The sequence below is a fragment of the Somniosus microcephalus genome, chromosome 12 (assembly GCF_052327205.1).
Source record: "Somniosus microcephalus isolate GS21.2 chromosome 12, FLI_Smic_1.0, whole genome shotgun sequence".
NCBI lineage: Eukaryota > Metazoa > Chordata > Chondrichthyes > Squaliformes > Somniosidae > Somniosus > Somniosus microcephalus.
Genome location: NC_140998.1, coordinates 133,740,335 through 133,761,073, shown reverse-complemented (window position 1 = coordinate 133,761,073; position 20,739 = coordinate 133,740,335). Strand labels below are relative to the sequence as shown.

General features: G+C 42.2%; 1 protein-coding gene across 1 annotated transcript; it reads right to left on the bottom strand.

The window, feature by feature from the left end:
• Positions 1-579: 579 nt before the first annotated feature.
• On the bottom strand, positions 580-14,307 carry LOC147109545 (serine/arginine-rich splicing factor 5-like). Its single transcript, XM_086003590.1, has 8 exons — positions 14,204-14,307; positions 11,528-11,665; positions 9,843-9,913; positions 9,631-9,765; positions 8,790-8,859; positions 6,891-6,964; positions 5,721-5,831; positions 580-5,251 (listed from the first exon to the last, which is right to left on the bottom strand). The coding sequence occupies exons 2-8, from the start codon at positions 11,648-11,650 to the stop codon at positions 4,951-4,953; spliced, it is 885 nt and encodes a 294-aa protein (XP_085859716.1). The 5' UTR covers positions 11,651-11,665; positions 14,204-14,307; the 3' UTR covers positions 580-4,950.
• Between the last annotated feature and the right edge of the window lie 6,432 nt (positions 14,308-20,739).

Genomic DNA, 20,739 nt, shown 5'->3' with positions numbered 1-20,739 from the left:
CTCGAGCTTAGAAGATTAAGGGGGTGACCTAATTGAGGATGATGGGGTAGAGAGAAACCAGTTCCTCTGGTGGGAGAATTCAGAAATTGGGGGCATAACTTTAAAATTAGAGCTAGGCCACTCAGGGTGAGGTCAGAAAACACATGCAGGGTTGTGAAAATCTCCTCCAAAAAGCTGTTGATGCAAGGTCAAGACTAGATTAATTGAAAATTTCAAATCTGAGTGATAAAGAATTCAAGGGAACATTGGTACCAAGGGTTACGGAACTATGGTGGGTCGATGAGGTCAAGATACAGATCACCCATAATCTAAATGAATGGCTGAACAAGGCTCAAGGGGCTGAATGGCCTACTCTTCCTAAAATAAAAATTCCATATAAATATACAAATAGCTATTTTATTTTTCACTAATCAGTTGCCTAATAAAATACATGCCTAAATTGAACACTACAATCTACCATTTACAGTACTGTAATTGCAATCCAGTATTAGCTATATACAATTAAAACTGATAAAAGGAATGATAAAGTTTTAAAACCAGAGTAAAGACACTTACAAATTTCAGCTAGACACTTACAAATTTCAGCTAGACACTTTTATTTTGGTAGAACATGATAAAACCACATTTAGCAAAACTATAATTTTACAATGAAACATAGCATATGAAAAATACCAGATTCTAGTCCTCATACTAAAGGACAAAAATATTTCCCCTATCCTTTCCAATAATGACAAAAGGCCTGCCAGGAGTGTTGTTTTTTTTTTAAACTTTATATGTGGTACCTTCAAGGTAAAGTTTAGTCCCTTTAGTGGGTTTCTATACAAAACTGACAGTCGAGCATGTATTAATGTTCACAGAAGGTACATCACAACACAACATAATTAATTCTATAAGTTCTTTGGGACATTTGAGACATGACCAGGTGCTATATAAATGCAAGTTTCTATGCACTGCCACTAGCGGTTTTGAGAGAAATAATTTGCAATTTATATCCAGTACGTATAGACCCTGAAAATGTTTGAAGAAAATACATTAGAGTAACTTTCCCTTTCTGAAAATGTTGACTGATGATGGAACAGGTCCACAATTACCCTCCACCATCGTGGATAAGTGGCTATTCTTCACATGTAAATTCAGACCCTAGAGTGCAGGAAGACTAATTGTTTGGGATGGGGAATGATTACTATGCCAGATACAGTGTACATGGGCCATCCACACTTGTATTTCCAAGAGTAATTGGCAGAGCAACAGCAGGAACTCAACTGGTATCTTCTTCCCCCCCCACCCGCCCCCAGAGCCCAGCAAAGATCACCTCTCACTGAACCCAAGTCCTTCTCCTGTGTAGGGTTTAATGACATATTGCCTTTACAGCTCAAATACACTGCATGGTCTGGTGTTTTGCACTGGAAACCAATTCCTTGAGCTCTTGAACTAATTCATGTGTTCAAGATCAACCTCAAGCAACAAACTCCCTTTCATATCTATTAATTAAAACATTCCCTTTAATCTAGATCAGCAGTTGATAGAAATAATGTCCTTTTATATAGCAGCTCAACAGGTCTGTCCCAAAGTGATTTTATAGGAAACGCAAGTCATCAATCATTAATATCCATCAGATCCGCAATGTGTTCTTCATATTCCATATGCAATAATAGCAGAGCTCCCCCGTGGTTCAGTTAGTAACTCTAATGTTAAACATAAGGTCCCAGATGCAATTCTAGTCAGTGCTACATTAGCTCCCAGTGACAAGCAAAATGGAAATTTGACTTCAATGGTTGTTGCACCAGTGGCATTCTTGAAACTTTAGTTATATAACATGGTGATCTATGCTTTGTTAAAGAGGGCAGCATGTGGATTCCCAGTGCTGAGTTTATCCATAGATACACCAGCTGCTACATTTGACCCCATTTGCACTGACTTAGCTGCTTTTAGTCAGAACTGTAATACAGCAACAAAACAGTTAAGGTACTCACAGCTACTGGATATAGCAAGCAAGATCGGTCAGAACTCTGATGTTATGCTGGATGTCTGGCAAGGGTAGGCCCCTGTGGTGTATTAGCCCTTTGGCAATCACTGTACAGGCTTACTTACACTTGAATAATGGATACTTGGACAAAGTACCAGAGGACAAGTAACAGCTGCAGAATTGTATCCCAGCAAGGAGCAAAGGATTGAGGAAAAGTGGCAAAAAAACAGTAGCATGATCGAGGCCATAACACTTCTATCACAATAGATTGGTCTTCAAAATCTCCCAGAAAAGCACCCCCCCCCCCCCCCATGGGGGTTGCAGTTACATAGGCTGAAATTAACAATTTGTCTAGCCCACACCCCATGATTAAAGCAGTAGTGTAAGCAAGTGTGTGTGGAGGGACTTGTTCTTAGGATGTAGTCCTTCTTGAGAGTACTGTATACAAAATAGTGGCTTCAGTAGAAAGTTCCCTACTAAAAGTATCAGATATTCAATCCCTTCTGGGGAACTTAAGGTCTTGACAGTGATTTATATCACATGCTGAATATCTGATTTGTATGCCACATTCATTTTTTAACTGCATTGAAAATAGTTACAAAAATGTAGCCTGCTGTTCACTTCCAGCATCATGGGTAGAGATTATACTACTTCAGAAAGTAATTTACTTACAAGTGGGAACACACCTGCTTCCCAGAATGCAAGGGAACATTTATTACAGCTTGCCATGTTTCAGGTTTGACAGTAAGTAAAACCTTTACTAAATTTGGGCAATTTCACTGTTCCAGATTAATAGTCATAAATTTTGTTCAAGACTACCTGCAACATACACAATATTCTGTGCAATGTGTTCATTATAATTCTGTTTTTTTAAATAGATAAAAAGATCAACATTTGTTCATTATAAAAACTGACTAGGCATGAGGGATGCAACCAAATATTAAAGACTTAGTGCAGTGAAATAGGAAGTTTTAACACTTCCCCAATGATCAGCATTATGATTGGTCTCAACAAGGATTAAGTTCAAGGGTTGTTACAAGGAGAAATTACACAAATTAGGTTTGTATTCCCTGGAATTTAGATGGTTAAGGGGTGATCTGATCGAAGCTCAAGATATTAAGGGAAATAGATAGGGTAGTTAGAAATAATAGAAGACGCTGGAAAAACTCAGCAGGCCAGGCAACATCCGTGGAGAGAGAAATAGTCAATGTTTCAGGTCGAAACCCTTCTTCAGAACTGAAAAAAAAAAGGCAGGAAATGAAACAGATTAAAAGGCAATTTGGGGGCTGGGAAATGGGGAAGGGGATGAAAGAGACATTAAGAGATATTCAAGGTGAGACAAGATGGTAATAGGACAGGTAAAGAAACAAAGGATGGCTCTAGATGAAGTGTGAAATGCGCTGGCAGAGCAAGAGACAGCTGCCATGTGGGAGAGAGAGAGAGAAAAGGCACAAACCAAAAGTGTGGATAAAAAATATGAAAATATAATAGGGGCCGAGGTTATGATCTGAAATTGTTGAACTCGATATTGAGTCCGGAAGATAGATAGAAACTATTTCCACTGGTTGGGGACTCAAGACTAGGGGGCATAATCTAAATTAGAGCCAGACCTTTCAGGAGTGAAATTAGGAAACACTTCTACACACAAAGGGTGGTAGAAGTTTGGAACTCTCTTCCACAAACGGCAATTGACACTAGATCAATTGTTAATTTTAAATCGGAGATTGATAGCTTTCTGTTAACCAAGGGTGTGAAGGGATATGGGCCAAAGGCAGGTATATGGAGTTAGGTCACAGATCAGCCAAGATCGAACTGAATGGCAGAGAAGGGGCTGAATGGCCTACTCCTGTTCCTATGTAACAGCTCCCATTTACTATACAGACATCAGCTGAGGACATTGGAGGTAAGCCCCAGCTCCCCTATTTGAAAAGTCAAAACTATGTCCAAAAATAGCCACTTGACCAAGGCTGCTTTCAGAGTCATACTATAGCATTAATCACTACTTCCAGGTGGAAGAGAAGAAAATTTAGCCAAGCTCAGCAAAGGGATGAAACTTGAGTCCTTTTGGTAATTAAAATTCAATCAAAACTAAATTTCTGGAGCTGCATAGAAATAAATTGGAGTTCTTATCATAAAGTAGAAATGCTTCATTGTGTAATACCCGACATTGAAAATTCTCCCTCCCATCTTAGCTAGGGAAGAGAAACTACATTTATTCTCATTAGCTCTGCATGTATCTTTGGACATACTGGACCAGTACAACTGTGAAGATACTGGTAACTTTACCATAAACGTTTCAACACTGCAACTATCTGGGAAGACAAAGACACGGTTCATTCCTTAGACTGCTAAGTATTACAATAAGTTAGTTACTCAAATAAAGCACCTCTACTCAAGCAAGACAATTGTTAATTTTCCTCTTAATTTCCTGTACCTAAATACTAAAATTACAGGAAAAAACACAGGTGTTATACAACATTGTTTTTTTCTCAGCCCAACTTAAAAACTTGGTGTATTGAAGATTTGCTATAAAAGAATCTTAAACTTACCTAGTGATGAGAAAACACTCACCATCTGTCAGATGATATGTAGGGTCAAGGCCCAATTACAGAAATGTGGCTTGTGTAACCCATTATAAACGCACGCCTTTTTTGTGGAATATTTATTTAAAGCAATGCACAAGAAAAACAAATTTTATGAAATTGCATTCAATATTACAGATAGATAAAAACTAAACAAAGATCAGCTAAGGAAATCAACGTCAAAAACAAGCCGCACATTAAGTGGGTAAAGAAATTACCATATTCTGAATAAAAATGTGAACTATAATCAAGTCAAAAGTATTTCCAATAGCTACACATTGTGGTTTTAAGTAAACAAATGAAGATCTGTACTGTGACAGAAATTCACCACTTCCTACTTACCATATTTTACATCAACTTTCACTCACTTGGGGGTAAAAGTCCACTTTACGACATTAACATTTAGTCAGCACTCTCAACGGAACGCGATCTGGATCGGGAACGCGATTTTGATCGTGAACGAGACCGGGACCGAGAACGGGTTCTTGCACGCTCCGCTGACACTGGCGATTTGGATGGTGAAGGGGAGCGGCCTTTCTGCTCCTTAGCAGGAACAGGCGATCTACTACGAGAACGCGATTTACTGCGACTCCTACTCTTTGACCTACTGTAGGACTTGCGGCCCCTGGAACGAGATCGACTATGTGATCGGCTACGAGATCTGGAAGAACTGCGACTACGGGAACGGGAACGGCTGCGAGATCTGAAAATAAAAAGAAAATGAGAATAGACCTCAAGTATCTCTGTGCAGGGAGAGAGAGAGAGAGAGAGAGAGAGAGAGAGAGAGAGAGACGGGAAGAAATTCAATTCAATTCACACTACATCAATCAGCTTCATAGGCTAACCAGCTGCTCTGGATTAAATTTTTGGAAATGGATTAGAGTAGGTTGCTGACAGTATATATGCATTGTACACTAAACAGCACAAAATTCAGGACAAGAGAGAGACTTCCTCCATCATTACGATACAGGTGTTATCATAGAGCATGGTCCTCTTTTTAAAAAAATAAATAAATAAAAAACTAGCATTCGCTGGGTGCTCTACAGTGTACCACTAAGAGCTCAACCTAGAGTTCTTGATTTCTCTACATAAACCCCAAAAGATTACAAAAAGTTGTGAACCACACACTAGGGTTGTCTTTCTGGCATGTACAGAGTATCTTGAACATTTACCTGTACTGTTTACGTTCTTCAATCAGTCGGATCCTCCTTCCATTAAGTTCTGTGCCCGAGAGTTTGTCAAGTGCATTCTTCAAGTCACTATAAGAGGCAAACTCTACAATCCTATCAAAGAAAACCAAGTAACTATCAGGAAAATCTGTTCAGACAGGGCTCTTTTCTCTTGGAAAAAAAGGCCAAGAGGAAACCTGATAGGTCTTTAAAATTATGAAGCAGTGTTTCCACTTACAGGTGAGTCTAGAACAAAGGGACATAAATATAAGACAGCAACTAACAAATCAAGCAAAGAATTTAGGAGCAATGACTTTACACAGAATGGTAAGAATGTAGAACTTCTGCCACAAAGAGTGGTTGAAGCAGATAGTTTTGACACTAAGGGGAGGCATGAAGGAGAAGAGAATAAAAGGGATATGGGGGTAGGGTGGGAGGAGGCTCGTGGAGTATAAACAGTTGAGCCGAATAGTCTGTTTCTATGTAGATTCTAGGTAAAAGTAAATAATAAAAAAAATATTTGTTTTCCAAGAGAAGCACGGATCCAATTTTGTACCATAGCCGTGGACTTCCAAAACTAGACTATTGTATAAACAAAGTTGCACAACCAATAACAAAAGTACCATAAATAGCAATTTGTTAGTTATTTGCCATTGATTTGGACCATTATCTGTAACCAAACAAAAACAAAATTTGCCAGACCTGCAGAATTCTGATCAATTTAATCTTTCTCTGCAAACAGAACTGAGAAACTGGTCAAGATCTGACTGATGTTCTATGTTCAGCAGTGAACAGGTAAAAGATCATCAAAACCATGCAGAGTCCATTACAGTATCTCCCTCATTCACAAATAAACTAAAAAAACTACAATTTATTTATATTTATATAATAACTGGAACTATGGACAGTCTTAACCAAATTCCTAGCAGGTGCAAGCTCACAGCAGCAAACGCAATATTTGCTTCGTTTCAGTATCTGAACGATGCTTCTAAGCAAAATTGACATGCCAGCCTAAAGTCTGCTCAGGTTGTTTTTTCCCACAAACTAAATACTAATGTTCAATGTATACAATTATTACATCTTCGTTGGTGAGAATACCAACATCCAGCAGATTGTTCAGATCAGCAGTATCAAGCTGTTAAAATACCAACTCAACCCATTCCTTTAACTTACCCTTCATTGAGTTTGTGTCTGTGTGCATCTGCAAAGGTTACTTCTCCAGCCTGTCTCATAAAATCTTTCAGGTCCTAAGTAAGATCAGATCAGTTAGGTAAAAAGGAGCACATTAAGACATTTATTCTGTTATTTTCCAATATACAAGATTATTGGAAAAAATGTTTTAAAAAAACAATTCTAATTTTATCAAAATTTTTTATTACCTTCCTGTACAATTCCCTAGGCTATTCACCCAGCCAAATGCAAGAAGCACTCGCAGAGGTACCACCACGACTGGAGACCAGATGGTGCTCTTCACCACCCACTTGACCGACGCTACCATTCGATGCGAGCCTTCCCGGACATCACCCTACCTTAAAGGCAGACACTGACGTTGCCATGGGAACAAACATTGCTACTCTTGCGCCGTGACCAGGGGCTCCTCACCTCACTCCAATCGAGCTTCCAACCAACCCTACTAGCGAATTTCTCCCATTTCTTTCAACCAAGGACCTCATTTTAGAGTGGGCGCCCAGAACTCTCGACTTTAGGAAGACACCATTTTCGGGGTGCAGCACGGAACACTGGCATTAACCAAGTGCCCACCATGTAGGTCAGACCACCACACACAGATCTAGATCACCAAATGACAAACGTAGGAGCGGACTGGCATTTCAACTAGGCCCAAGAGACCAAGCCAGAGCGATTAGGAAAACCAACGGCACTCCTCGTCACAAGGCCAACGACATAACGAGAGGCTGGTAAATAAAGGTTTTAATATTTGGTTAAACTTTGTAAACATTTAAGCATAAAAACCAAACAAATGTCATACTTAAGGCTTTCAAGGTTAACAGAAACAAGATAAACTGACTTTACTGTACTTCCAGAAAACTTTAATTGACTAATAGTGCTGCAAATTAAACAGTTCACAATCTCCTCAGTGCCACACACCATTTACCTGCACAGAGGGCAGGTATGCAATCAGCTCTCCCACTAATACTGATAGCAATATGCCCAGTACCTTCCTTCATTGTGGGCAAATGTCTACTTCTCCTCCCCAGTCAGCTGAGAGAAGGAACGACCCTTGTGAGTAATCATGGGTACAGACCCACAACTCACTTCAAATATTCCTGTTCCACCTCTTCCCTCAATGAGGCCAACAGGATTAGCATCACCTCAGACACTCAGCAAATCATATTCAAATGTAATAGGGCTGGAGTTCTGAGAGAAGAATTCAGGTCAAAATGAAGCCTTCCAAAAATAAGATTTTTTTCTTTTACAAAACAAAGCATTAAACTGTGCTCAAGAAAATACATAACAATAGAGTGCTTTCAACAGCTCACACAAGTAATTACAACTACTTAAGGACAATAGGTTATACTTGACCAAGTCATTTTACAGTAAAGGGAACACACAGATCTGTTTAATTTCACTTTAAATGCCCAATTTGAAATATTACACAGGTCTGGTAGGATTATATAACTTAACGGATTTGTAAATGTCACTATCCACAGGCTTATTTATAATTCTATGGAAGAATTCAGCTAATTAAATGCCTTCCAGGAAGGCAAATACAACAATTTTCCCATCTCCAATGTCAATTTAGCAGCAGCTTACGCACTAACAAATTGCAGTCTGTCCATATTATTTTTGCTGCATGACAATTACTTTCATTTGACAATTTTTTCTTCTGATTTATTAGCTTTTTATTATTTGGTGAATGGATGAGCTCTTAGCGAACCCAGGAAGAGACAGACATGATGTCACAAGTGCGTGCCCTTCACTATAAATAGTCTTGACTAACCTTGAAAGCCCTATTCATATTTAATCTAAAAGGAATTACCAGTTTCATTTCATCTTACAATTTGTCAGCAGTTTACACCACAAAAATACAATTTAATGTTACACATAACATACCTGCCAGCTAACTCTGGAGGACAAATTCTCAACAATGACTCGGTTTTCTGTACGAACTGGAGGCCCATTTCTGAAAGACAATAAATGGAGATCTCTACTTTATCAAAATAGACTGCTGGGGCATTCGAGTAGAGTCAATGTACTGAAAACAGTCAACTGATACTGTTCAGTACAGGCTTAGATGCTCCTTCAGTGGCTCAACGATTAACTTCGGAAGCAGTGTGTGCGGAGCCATAAACAGCAGAAAGGTCCCATGATCGAGCCTCAATTTGAATCAACCTGAACAGTGGTAGCTATAATTTACACAACTTGCTTCAACATCCCATGGGAAAACACAACAGCGTTTTGTCACTGGCACACATCACTGAAATGAAGTGGCGCAGATTAACCCTTTTGAGTACTGAATGTCTTTTGGAATTTGCACGTTTTGTTAACTGCCAAGAATGATTTTCTCCTATTACCCATTTCTATTCACTGCCATCTATCAAAAATATTCAGAATATGCCAGGCTTAGCTGTGGTGGCTCCTGCAGCTAAACCTCAATGTACAAACTCAGGAATGGCCACTCAAGGTACTGGAAAGTGAGGGAAAAACTACACATTAGTCATAATGCCCTAAAACATATTATTCAGCTGTGCTGTGGACTTTAAGGTAGTTATTCTATTACACCCAGAGTCAAGCAATTATGAATCACATGTTTATCAAATGGAACAAGTATATATTCAAATTCAAGTATGATCCAATTGTATTAGTCTCTTGTAAAGCCGAGTATCTGAGCTCTTCGTGAGTTATTTCTTTAGGCTGTGAAATTCCTGCTGAAAAACCACAACACTGGGCTCACCTTCCTCCTCCGCCTCCACCTCCTCCACTACTACTACTACCACCACCACGAGACCAACGTTGGTTAAAGCGACCTTGAAATCGTCCCCCTCCACGTCCTCCTCTTGGGCGTGCTCTGGCATGTTCAACTGTAACTCTGAAGATATTAAACCATTAATATACATAATTAACACCAGGTACATTGACTAAATTATTTTTTTTTAATAATTATACCTTTCATTGCACAACTCTTTTCCATCCAGCTCATAAACTGCATCATCTGCATCTCTGTAATCTTCAAATTCCTAAAAAGAATTGTATTTTTCCATTAAAAAGGCTAAATGTATAGGTGTCCTCAATATATAAATGTGCTAGCATTTATATAAACAAATAAAATAAATACTCAAAGTCAAGACTCTTCCAAATACAGGAAACTTTGGTTTATCCGGAGATTAACTGTCCGGAATGCTCGATCCACCGGCAAAATTCAGGAGTCGGTTCAACAAGTTTTTTTTCCCCCCCCCCTACAACTCAGGCTCTGCAAGGTCTAGCTAAAGTTGTTGCTTAGCTACAGAGACACTTGCAAGCTATGGCCGACTGTTTAGAAGCAACAGGGTTTGTTGCTCCGTATGTTTTAACATTACCGCTGGTTTGTCTGGCAGTTTTGATGGGACGGCAACAGCTCGGTCCCGGAGTTTCCTGTATTCGGCAGTTCATTCAAAAGATGGTGACCAATACAAGAAAGCCCAGAAGCATTGGTATGAATGAGACTGCAAATAAATGGAAATAAAAAATGACCAAAATAGCAAGTTTGGATCATATTTCTATATTCTCCAGACAAAACAGACAAAACCTTACTGTCATAAGCCAGATCTTACATCAGTTGGCTTATCAAATGTCCATGACTTCTTACCCCTCAACAGCAGCATCTCTGCCCACAAATTGTGCAAGTGCATTCCCCATGGCTTTGCTTGTTATACAGGAATGTTAACATGCAATAATGTATTAATCTGCTGCTGTGGCAATATTGCATATAACTTGGCTATTAAAGCCATCATCAAAATGTTGCAAAAGGCACATCCTGAGAGATTATACACATCAGGAAAGATTCTGATATGGTCCGGTTTTATTATGGAAGCTGTGCTTCTCTTTCCTGCCAGGCCTGTTGCCTTTCATCCTCATTTCACTTGCTGGAGCTCCCCGATGTTAATTGTGAATCTTAGTCATAGACTGAGCACCAATGATACCAACCTACTAACCTACCTTTGGACAACCATAAAATTATCAAACTGATGACATCTTTCAGCCAAGACAGAAGGACATGTACTACAAACTAAATGCCCAAACACTAAACAGGCTGGGCTCTTTTCTGAGGTCTTAAATTATGATAGTGTTTTATAGGATAGGCATAGAAGATGTTTCACCTGGTGGGAGAATCCAAGACTAGGGGGTCATAAGGCAGTCACATTAAATCCAAACGGATTTCAGGAGAAACTTTTTTAACCAGAGTCATTAGAATGTGGAACTCGCTACCACAAGGAGTCGTTGAGGCAACTAGCAGAGGTGCATTTAAGGGGAAGCTAGATGAAGAATCAAGGGAGAAAGGAATAAAAGTATATTTTGATGTTGGGGGGGGGGGGGGGGGGGGGGAAAGAAGGAAAGAGAAAGCTTGTGGAGCATGGACCTGTTGGGCCAAATGGCCTTTTTCTGTGCTGTAACTACAGTGTTACTATGCAAGTTACTGCTTGTTACTTTGATCAGTTTTAGTTATGAAAACACCTCAAATTTGTTAATTCTACACAATACACACATTGAATCTAACAGCCAATAACCAACACGGATATGTAGTAAGAATAATCAAGTAATGGCTTTTGGCAATTTTATTCTATAGCTATATACCTGTAGAAAAAAAAACTTACCACAAATCCAAAGCCATTCTTCAAATCAATTTCCTTAATTCGTCCATATCCTTTGAAGAACTTCTCAACATTTTTCTCAGTGGCATGAGGGCTCAGTCTACCAATGAACACCCGGGAACTCATTCTGAACAATGAACACTTAAAAAGGCGAGAAAAAAGTTGTTTTTTAAAAATCCTTCTGCCGAGTCTCCAGTTGCATCAGCTTTTACATTATTCAAGGAAAGACAGATAGTTGAGCATTATGAACATGGTCATTTGAGCAAGGCACTTGAGGGCACCTATAGAGAACAATAACTTAGTGAGTCAATGCTGTCAAGATGTGGAAACTTTGCCATAGATTTTTTTTTTTGGGGGGGGGGGGGGGGGGGAAACAGCACAGCTAGTCTTGTTCATCTCTGAACTCCTTCAATGGGAGGATCATGAGCAAGATATATAGTAAAACTATAGACTTAGGAGGGGACCAAAGTCTGATAACAATACAAAGCTAGGAGGGAAAGTGAGTTGTGAGGCTACAAAGGGATATAGACAGGTTAAGTGAGTGGCAAAAACATGGCAGATGCAATATAATGCAACGTTGATAGGAAAAATAGAAAAGCAGAATCTCTTAAATGGAGATTGGGAAATGCTGGTATTGAGGGGGACCTGGGCGCTCTTGTATGCAAATCACAAAGAGTTAACATGCAGGTACAACAAACAAATCAGAAAGCCAAATAGTATGTTAGCTTTTATTACAAAAGGGTTCAAGAGTAAAGAAATCTTATTGCAATTATATAGGGCCTTGGTGAGACCACACCTGGACTACTGTGTAGAGTTTTGGTCCCCTTACCCAAGGAACAATATACTTGCCTTGGAGGAGTGCAATGAAGATTCACTAGACTGATTCCTGGGACTTTGGCGCAGGGGGGGGGGGGGGGGGGGGGGAAGAAAGAGAAAGAGATTTATCCTATGGAGGAAAGATTGAGTAGACTAGGCCTATATTCCCTAGAGTTTAGAAGAACGAGAGGTGATCGCATCGAAGCATATAAAATTCTTATGGAGCTGGACAGGGTAAATGTTGTGAGGATGTCTCCCTAACTGGGAAATCTAGAACTAAGGGCAGGCCATTTAGGAATTGAGAGGAGGAAAAATTTCTTCGAAAGGTTGCAAATCTTTGGAATTGTCTACCCCAGAGGGCTGTAGCAGCTCAGTTGCTGAGTATATTCAAAACAGATGGATAGATTTTTGGATACTAATGGAACGAAGGGATATGGGGATAGTGCAGGAAGATACAGTTGAGGTCAAAGACCAGCCATGATCTTATTGAATGGCAGAACAGGCTCGAATGGCCTACTCCTGCTCCTATTTCTTATGGTCATATCTTATCAGTGATCAGCATATTGGTGGGAAGCAGTCAACTCAAACTTCCACATAACAAAAATGACAAGCCTCAGCAAGATCCAGTAAATATTTCCATATACTTAAGGGAAATAAAACTTAAATGCATCATGGATCAATCCTTTTTTAAAAAACTTCCAAGGTCCTGAAAACATAAGTGACTACAAGCTCCTTCAAAAATGTTTCATATTGCAAAGTTCCAATAAACCACTTATAACTAACAACTTTAATCAGTAGAGGACAAAAAGTAACAGAAAACAAGACATACTTTTCAGATGCAGTGCGCAAAAACAACAAATTTTGCTTCATCTACGCAAGTCACCAAAACGGCTTCAAAAGAAATTTACTCAGGAAATTGACACTTTAAGGGCGCTTTTAACTCGTGGCCTTCCCCCATGGCTACCACCATTTTAACCCATTGGGAAGAGACGGACAAGCCACCAATTTACATCCGAATGCTGTTATTCTAGATACTGGAAAAAGAATACCGTTTAATCTCCACGTAGACTTACGTAGGAAAATGAGGGGGTGGGGATACAGCAAGGCCAGAGAAAAAGGCGGTCTAGAGTTCCGGCTCGGTAGCCTTAACAATGCTTACTCACAACTACTGCACACATTTTATGCCTTCATTACTTTGTGAAGGTGGGGCGGGGAGGGAGCGATCTGCTTCGGTCGACTGCGACCAAAGCCAGGGTTCCGCGACCGCCCGGAGCTGACGCAAGATGAAGAGGGAAGTTGGCATCGTGCAGTCCCGCAGGAGGGGGGGTTGGTGAAGAGAAGAAAAGGTATCCGGGAGAACGGGGCATCAAGGTGGGAGCGACCACCATAAACGAACACACATTCGCCCTCCCGTCCGAGGCCGACAGCCCGCCCACCCACCCAGTGAGTGATCCAGTGAGAATCTGGAGCCGTCGCTCAAAATGGCGGCACGGCTCCCAGCCAGCCGCTCCCTGGTGGCAACGGCTCTGCGAGCCTTGCTATTCCAGCGCCTGTGTGACGGAAACCCAACTCTGCGCCTTGGACTTTAAAACACGAACGAACCAAGTTGTTCTACAGCACCGAGTGCAAACGCGGACATCTATACCAAACACGGAGATTTAATTCTGCCCACGTAACTACTATCAGCACTGGCGGCGACGGCGGCACGACGAACCGCAGCTAATTACCGGAGGGGGTGGTGACAAAATAAAAAACCTCCAGCTCCTCCACAACATTTCCCAAACGCTTTCATTTCGTTTAGAAAACGCTACAACAGCCAAAAGCACATTTTTGACCATGACATACATTTCCCCCCGCCGTTACCTGCACGGAGCCTCTGCTCGAATGACGCAGTTAAAATAAAAACGGATCACAAAATGGAGCCCGCCCGCCAGCCCATCCAATCACCGCTGCGTCACTTCCTGCGGTGGGGGCGGGGCACTCTGTAGCCAGTGGCTGGGAAGGGGAGATTGCCTCCCCCTCTTCCGTGGCCATGTTCGCGCCCGGGTGGCCCTAGAGATGGAGCACGCGGTGTCCGCCGGCACGCTCGAGCTTTTTCGTGACCGGTGGGCGCCGCGGGGACTGGAGTGCATAATTAATCGGGACAACCAAATTTTAATTTGATTGGTGGAGGGCTATTTAAAAGGGTTATTGGGTTTTTGTCACCTTATTTGTGAATTTGTTTTTTGGTCGAATTAAAAGAGAGGGAAGGGGAACTCTGCCTTTCTTAGAAAACCCATAAGCAGACAGTGGGTTGCCCCAGTGTCATCAAACAAAAAATCCTGGGCCTGCCCAAACTGGTCATTAACTGGTCCAGGCAGCGGGTGGTCACGGGGGCTGTTCGACCTGACTGCCTGCCTCTCTTCCGAGGCCACGTTCGCGCCCGGGAGACCCTGGAGATGGAGCAGGCGGTGTCTGCCGGCACACTCGAGGCCACGTCCGCGCCTGGGTGACCCTGGAGATTGAGCAGGCGGTGTCTGCCGGCACACTGGAGGCTTTCCGTGCCCGGGTGATTCTGGAGATGGAGCAGACGGTGTCTGCCGGCACAGTCGAGGCCTTCCGCGCCCGGGTGACCCTGGAGATGGAGCAGGTGGTGTCTGCCGGCACAGTTGAGGCCTTCCGCGCCCGGCTGACACTGGAGATGGAGCAGGTGGTGTCTGCCGGCATGCTCGAGGCCTTCCGCGCCCGGGTGACCCTGGAGATGGAGCAGGCAATGTCTGCCGGTACGCTCAAGGGCTTCCGCGACCGGTGGGCACTGGAGTGCATCATCACCACCGGAAACGACATTTTAATTTAATTTGTTAAGTTTCATTTGTTGTGTTTTTTTTTAAGTTACAGTTTTAGTTGATCGCACCAAAACAGGATCAAACAAAAAAAAAGCTAAACCCATAAGCAGACAGTAGGTTGCCCCAGTGTCATAAAAAAAACTAACAAAAGAGCCCTCTTTTTAGAGGGGCACGACTAATAAAAATCTAAATCATAAAAAAAATTAACTTATTAACTAAAAAATATTGCCACCCGTGTCCAATATGCCCTCCAGTCCCTCAAGCGTAACGGTGCACGCTGCATGCTCCTTCTCCAGGGCCACCCGGGCACAGTCATAGCCGTGGAAGACAGGCAGGTGACCAGAGCGATTTCCCACCCCCCCACCCCACGGGCTGCGTCCAATCTGGGCCTGGGGATGGCCACCCTGGCCAGGCCCAGGAACAGCCCCAGAAGGGGGTCCTCCAACTTGCACCACCCCTCAAAACCGGGTGTCCCAAAATTAGGAGCATGGGACTGAAGTGGAGCCAGAAGTTGAGGAGCAGCACCTCCAAATAATGAAATGGGCTGCAACCACACACACACACACTCTGTGTAAATGTGAAACATGGACTCATACAGGCTGCAAAAATTACAGGGGGCCTGGGAGGCAGTCAAGTGGCATAAAAAAACGGTTTCATTGAACTGCTCCGTGCAACACGCTCCACCCCAGATGGTGCAGGGGAGGACTCCCGCCTAGAGCCCTAGAGTGGGGCCCCCCGCCTCTGCCGGATGGCAAGATGGAAGCGGAAGTATATCTTGCTTCTCTGACGAGGAAAGTTATTCAGCTCCTTTTATTTCACCCAACTATACAAAACTTACTGTCACCCCATTGGAGAATTCAACTGTGTTGCAAATTTTTTAAAGCGACTTGAAATTGGGCTTTTTGAATAGTAGCAAATGAATGTTTATTATATTCATATGAAATTGCTTGGTCAGATACTTTTAAGATATTTAGAGGTGCTTAGCTGTTTAAAATAGATGGGTTAATGGCACCATTAAAATACTGGACAAAGAAATGTGTAAAGCATTTGATTTGTCTGATAATAATTGAAGCCACTAGTTACAAGGCACAAGGTTTTTGCCACTATGACCCTACCTGGAATAGGTAGGTTTGCCAACTCTGGTTGGATGCATTGCTGGAGGTGTGATCAGTTGTGGCATCTGTGCACATGGCATCTATAAACGTTATACATTTACCTTATAAAGTTTGGGTCCCTTGTAGTTCAGTATCTTTGCTTGTGGTTTCGTGCCAGCAGCTGTTGTATGAGAAGTTCCAAGAACCAGGAGGTCACACGTGGGTAGGCAAAGAAGGAAAACTGAAGGGGGGGGAGGGGGGACCGGTGGCAGGGAAGAGAGAAAAACCGAGGGCAGGGAAGAGGGGAAAACCTTGACTTCTGCTAAAAGTTTTGGAACCAATTCCTTTTTACTTGATAAGGTGTCTCACAAGAGGAAATTTAGCAGCATGGATAAAAAGTTGGTTAACAAGCAGGGAAAAAATAGTTGAGTAAGTAGGTACTAAAAGCAGAAAATGCTGGAAATACTCAGCAGGTCTCGGGGGAGTGTTTGCTAGTGCTCTGGGGGAGGGTTTAAACTAAAATGGCAGGGGGTTGGGAACCTGAGCAGGGAGACAGAGGAAAGGGAAACAAGGATAGAAGCAAAAGACAGGAAGGAGAAAAAGCAAAGGTGGCAGTCAGAGAAATCAAGGGTTTAAATCAAACATGGCCACAGTAAATAATAATTCTAAAAGGTCTAAGAGTGTTAAAAAAACAAGCCTGAAGACTTTGTGTCTTAATGTGAGGAGCATTCGTAATAAGGTGGATGAATTAGCTGCGCAAATAGAGGTAAACAGATATGATATGATTGGGATTACGGAAACATGGCTCCAGGGTGACCAAGGCTGCGAACTCAACATCCAGGGGTATTCAGTATTCAGGAAAGACAGGCAAAAAGGAAAAGGAGGTGGGGTAGCATTGCTGGTTAAAGAGGGGATTAACACAATTGTAAGGAAGGATATTAGCTCTGATGATGTGGAATCTGTATGGGTAGAACTGAGAAATACCAAGGGGCAGAAAACGTTAGTGGGAGTGGTATACAGACCCCCAAACAATAATGCGGAGGTTGGGGATGGCATTAAACGGGAAATTAGATGCACTTGAAATAAGAGCACAGCAGATATCATGGGTGACTTTAATCTACATATAGATTGGGCTAACCAAATTAGTAACAATACTGTGGAGGAGGAATTCCTGGAGTGTATACGGGATGGTTTCCTGGACCAATATGTCGAGGAACCAACGAGAGACCAGGCCATCTTAGACTGGGTATTATGTAATGAGAAAGGATTAATTAGCAATCTTGTTCTGCGAGGCCTCTTGGGGCGGAGCGATCATATGATTAATTTCCATCTTAATGAAGAATTCTAAGTAGTTGACTCAGAGACTAGGGTCCTGAATTTAAATAAAGGAAACTACGATGGTATGAGGTGCGAGTTGGGTAGGATTGATTGGGGAATGTTACTCAAAGGGTTGACGGTGGATAGGCAACGGCAAACATTCAAAGATCGCATGGATGAACTACAGAATTTGTTCATCCCTGTTTGGCATAAAAATAAAACAAAAAAGGTGACTCAACCGTGGCTAACAAGGGAAATTAGGGATAGCATAAGATCCAAGGAGAGGACATATAAATTGGCCAGAAAAAGCAGTAAACCTGAGGATTGAGAGCAGTTTAGGATTCAGCAAAGGAGGACAAAGGGATTAATTAAGAGGGGGGAAATAGAGAATGAGAGTAAGCTTTCAAGGAACATAAAAACTGTCTGTAAAAGCTTTTGTAGATATGTGAAGAGAAAAAGATTGGTGAAGTCAAGCGTCTTGCAGTCAGAATCAGGGGAATTTATAATGGTGAACAAAGAAATGGCTTACCAATTAAATACATACTTTGGTTCTGTCTTCACAAAGGAGGACACAAATAATGTCCCAGAGATGTCGGGGAACATAGGGTCTAATGAGAGGGAGGAACTGAATGAAATCAGTATTTGTAGGGAAATGGTGTTCGGGAAATTGATGGGATTGAAGGCCGATAAATCCCCAGGGCCTGATAATCTACATCCTAGGGTCTTAAGGAAGTGGCCCTAGAAATAGTAGATGCACTGCTGGTCATCTTCCAAAATTATATAGACTCTGGCACAGTTCCCATGGATTGGAGAGTAGCTAATGTAACCCCACTATTTAGAAAAGGTGGTAGAGAGGAAACAGGGAATTACAGACTGGTAAGCCTGACATCGGTAGTGGGGAAAATGCTAGAGTCCATTATAAAAGATGTAATAGCAGAGCACTTGGAAAACAGTGACAGAATCAGACAAAGTCAACATGGATTTACAAAAGGTAAATCATGCTTGACTAATCTACTGGAATTTTTTGATGATGTAACTGGTAGAATAGATAAGGGAGAACCAGTGGATGTGGTGTATTTGGACTTTCAGAAGGCTTTCGATAAGGTCCCGCATAAGAGATTAGCGTGCAAAGTTAAAGCGCATGGGATTGGGGGTAAGGTATTGACTTGGATAGAGAACCGGTTGGTAGACAGGAAGCAAAGAGTTGGAATAAATGGGTCTTTTTCCGAGTGGCAGGCAGTGACTAGTGGGGTACCGCAGGGATCGGAGCTAGGACCCCAGCTATTTACAATATATATTAATCATCTAGACGAGGGAACTAGATGTAATATCTCCAAGTTTGCAGACAACACAAAGCTGGGTGGGCATGTGTGCTATGAGAAGGATGCTGAGAAACTCCAGTATGATTTGGACAGGTTGGGTGATTGGGCAGATGCATGGCAGATGCAGTATAATATGGATAAATGCGAGGTTATCCACTTTGGTGGCAGAAACAGGAAGGCAGATTATTATCTGAACAGCAATAGATTGGGAGAAGGGGAAGTGCAATGAGACCTGGGTGTCCTTGTGCACCAGTCGCTGAAGGTAAGCATGCAGGTGCAGCAGGCGGTTAAGAAGGCAAATGGTATTTTGGCCTTCATAGCGAGAGGATTCAATTCAATTCAATTCAATTTTATTTGTCACATATGCAGCAAACATGTGTACTGCACAATGAAATGTTGATTTTTACGAGTCCTCCCAACATTAGAATAAATATGGCATAGCAATGATAAAAATACTAATAGAAATATAGTAATAATAAATAAAACAGTAATAAATAATAAATTATTCATTCATGAGTCTTATGGCCTGGGGGTAGAAGCTGTTTCGAAACCTGCTGGTACAAGACCGTATGCTTCAATATCTCTTATCGGACGGGAGCAGGGCGAAGAGGTTGTGGCTGGGGTGGCTCGTGTCTTTGATGATTCTCAGGGCCTTCCCCCGGGGTAGATATCCTGCACAGCAGGTAGTTTAATTCCTATAGTATGTTGTGCAGCTTTCACCACCATCTGTAGAGCCTTGTGGTTTATGGTGGTGCAGTTGCCATACCAGGTAGTGATGCAGCCGGACAGGATACTCTCGGTGCACCGGTAGAAGTTGGTGAGAATCTGGGGGGCCATTCCAAATTTCTTCAGTCTCCTGAGGAAGAACAGGCGTTGGCATGCCTTCTTGGTTACGACGTTGATGTGATTGGACCACGTTAAGTCCTCCGTAATGAATATACCCAGGAATTTCAAGTTGCTAACCCTCTCCACCTCAGCCCCTTCTATGTAGATTGGGGTGTGTCCCTCCCCCTGCCGCTTCCTGTAGTCCACGATCATCTCCTTTGTTTTGCTGATGTTAAGGGAGAGGTTGTTGTACTTGTATCATTCTACTAGGGCTCTTACCTCCTCCCTGTAGCCTGTCTCGTCGCCATCTGTGATCAGGCCTACAACGGTAGTGTCATCAGCAAACTTGATGATGGAGTTGGAGTTGTGCGTGGCCACACAATCGTGAGTAAACAGGGAATACAGAAGGGGGCTGAGCACACAACCCTGGGGAGCTCCGGTGTTCAGGATCAGTGTGGAGGAGGTATTACTGCCTATTTTCACCACCTGGGGTCTGCCCGTCAGGAAGTCCAGGATCCAGTTGCATAGGGAGGTGTTAAGTTCTAGCTCACTGAGCTTGTTGACAAGCTTGGAGAGGATAATGGTATTGTATGCTGAACTATAATCAATGAACAACATTCTCACATAGGTGTTCCTCGTATCCAGGTGTACAGTGGCGATGGCATCATCCCTAGATCTGTTTGGGCGGTAGGCAAATTGGAGTGGGTCCAGTGTGTCAGGTAGTAAGAAATTGATGTAGGTTTTGACCAGCCTCTCAAAGCACTTCATGATGACAGAAGTGAGTGCTATGGGGCGGTAGTTGTTTAAACAAGTTACTTTTGTTTTTTTGGGGACTGGATTCAAGTACAGCAGCAAGGATGTCTTGCTGCAGTTGTACAGGGCCTTGGTGAGACCACACCTTGAGTATTGTGTGCAGTTTTGGTCACCTTATCTGAGGAAGGATGTTCTTGCCGTGGAGGGAGTGCAGTGAAGATTCACCAGACTGATACCTGGGATGGCAGGAATGATGTATGAGG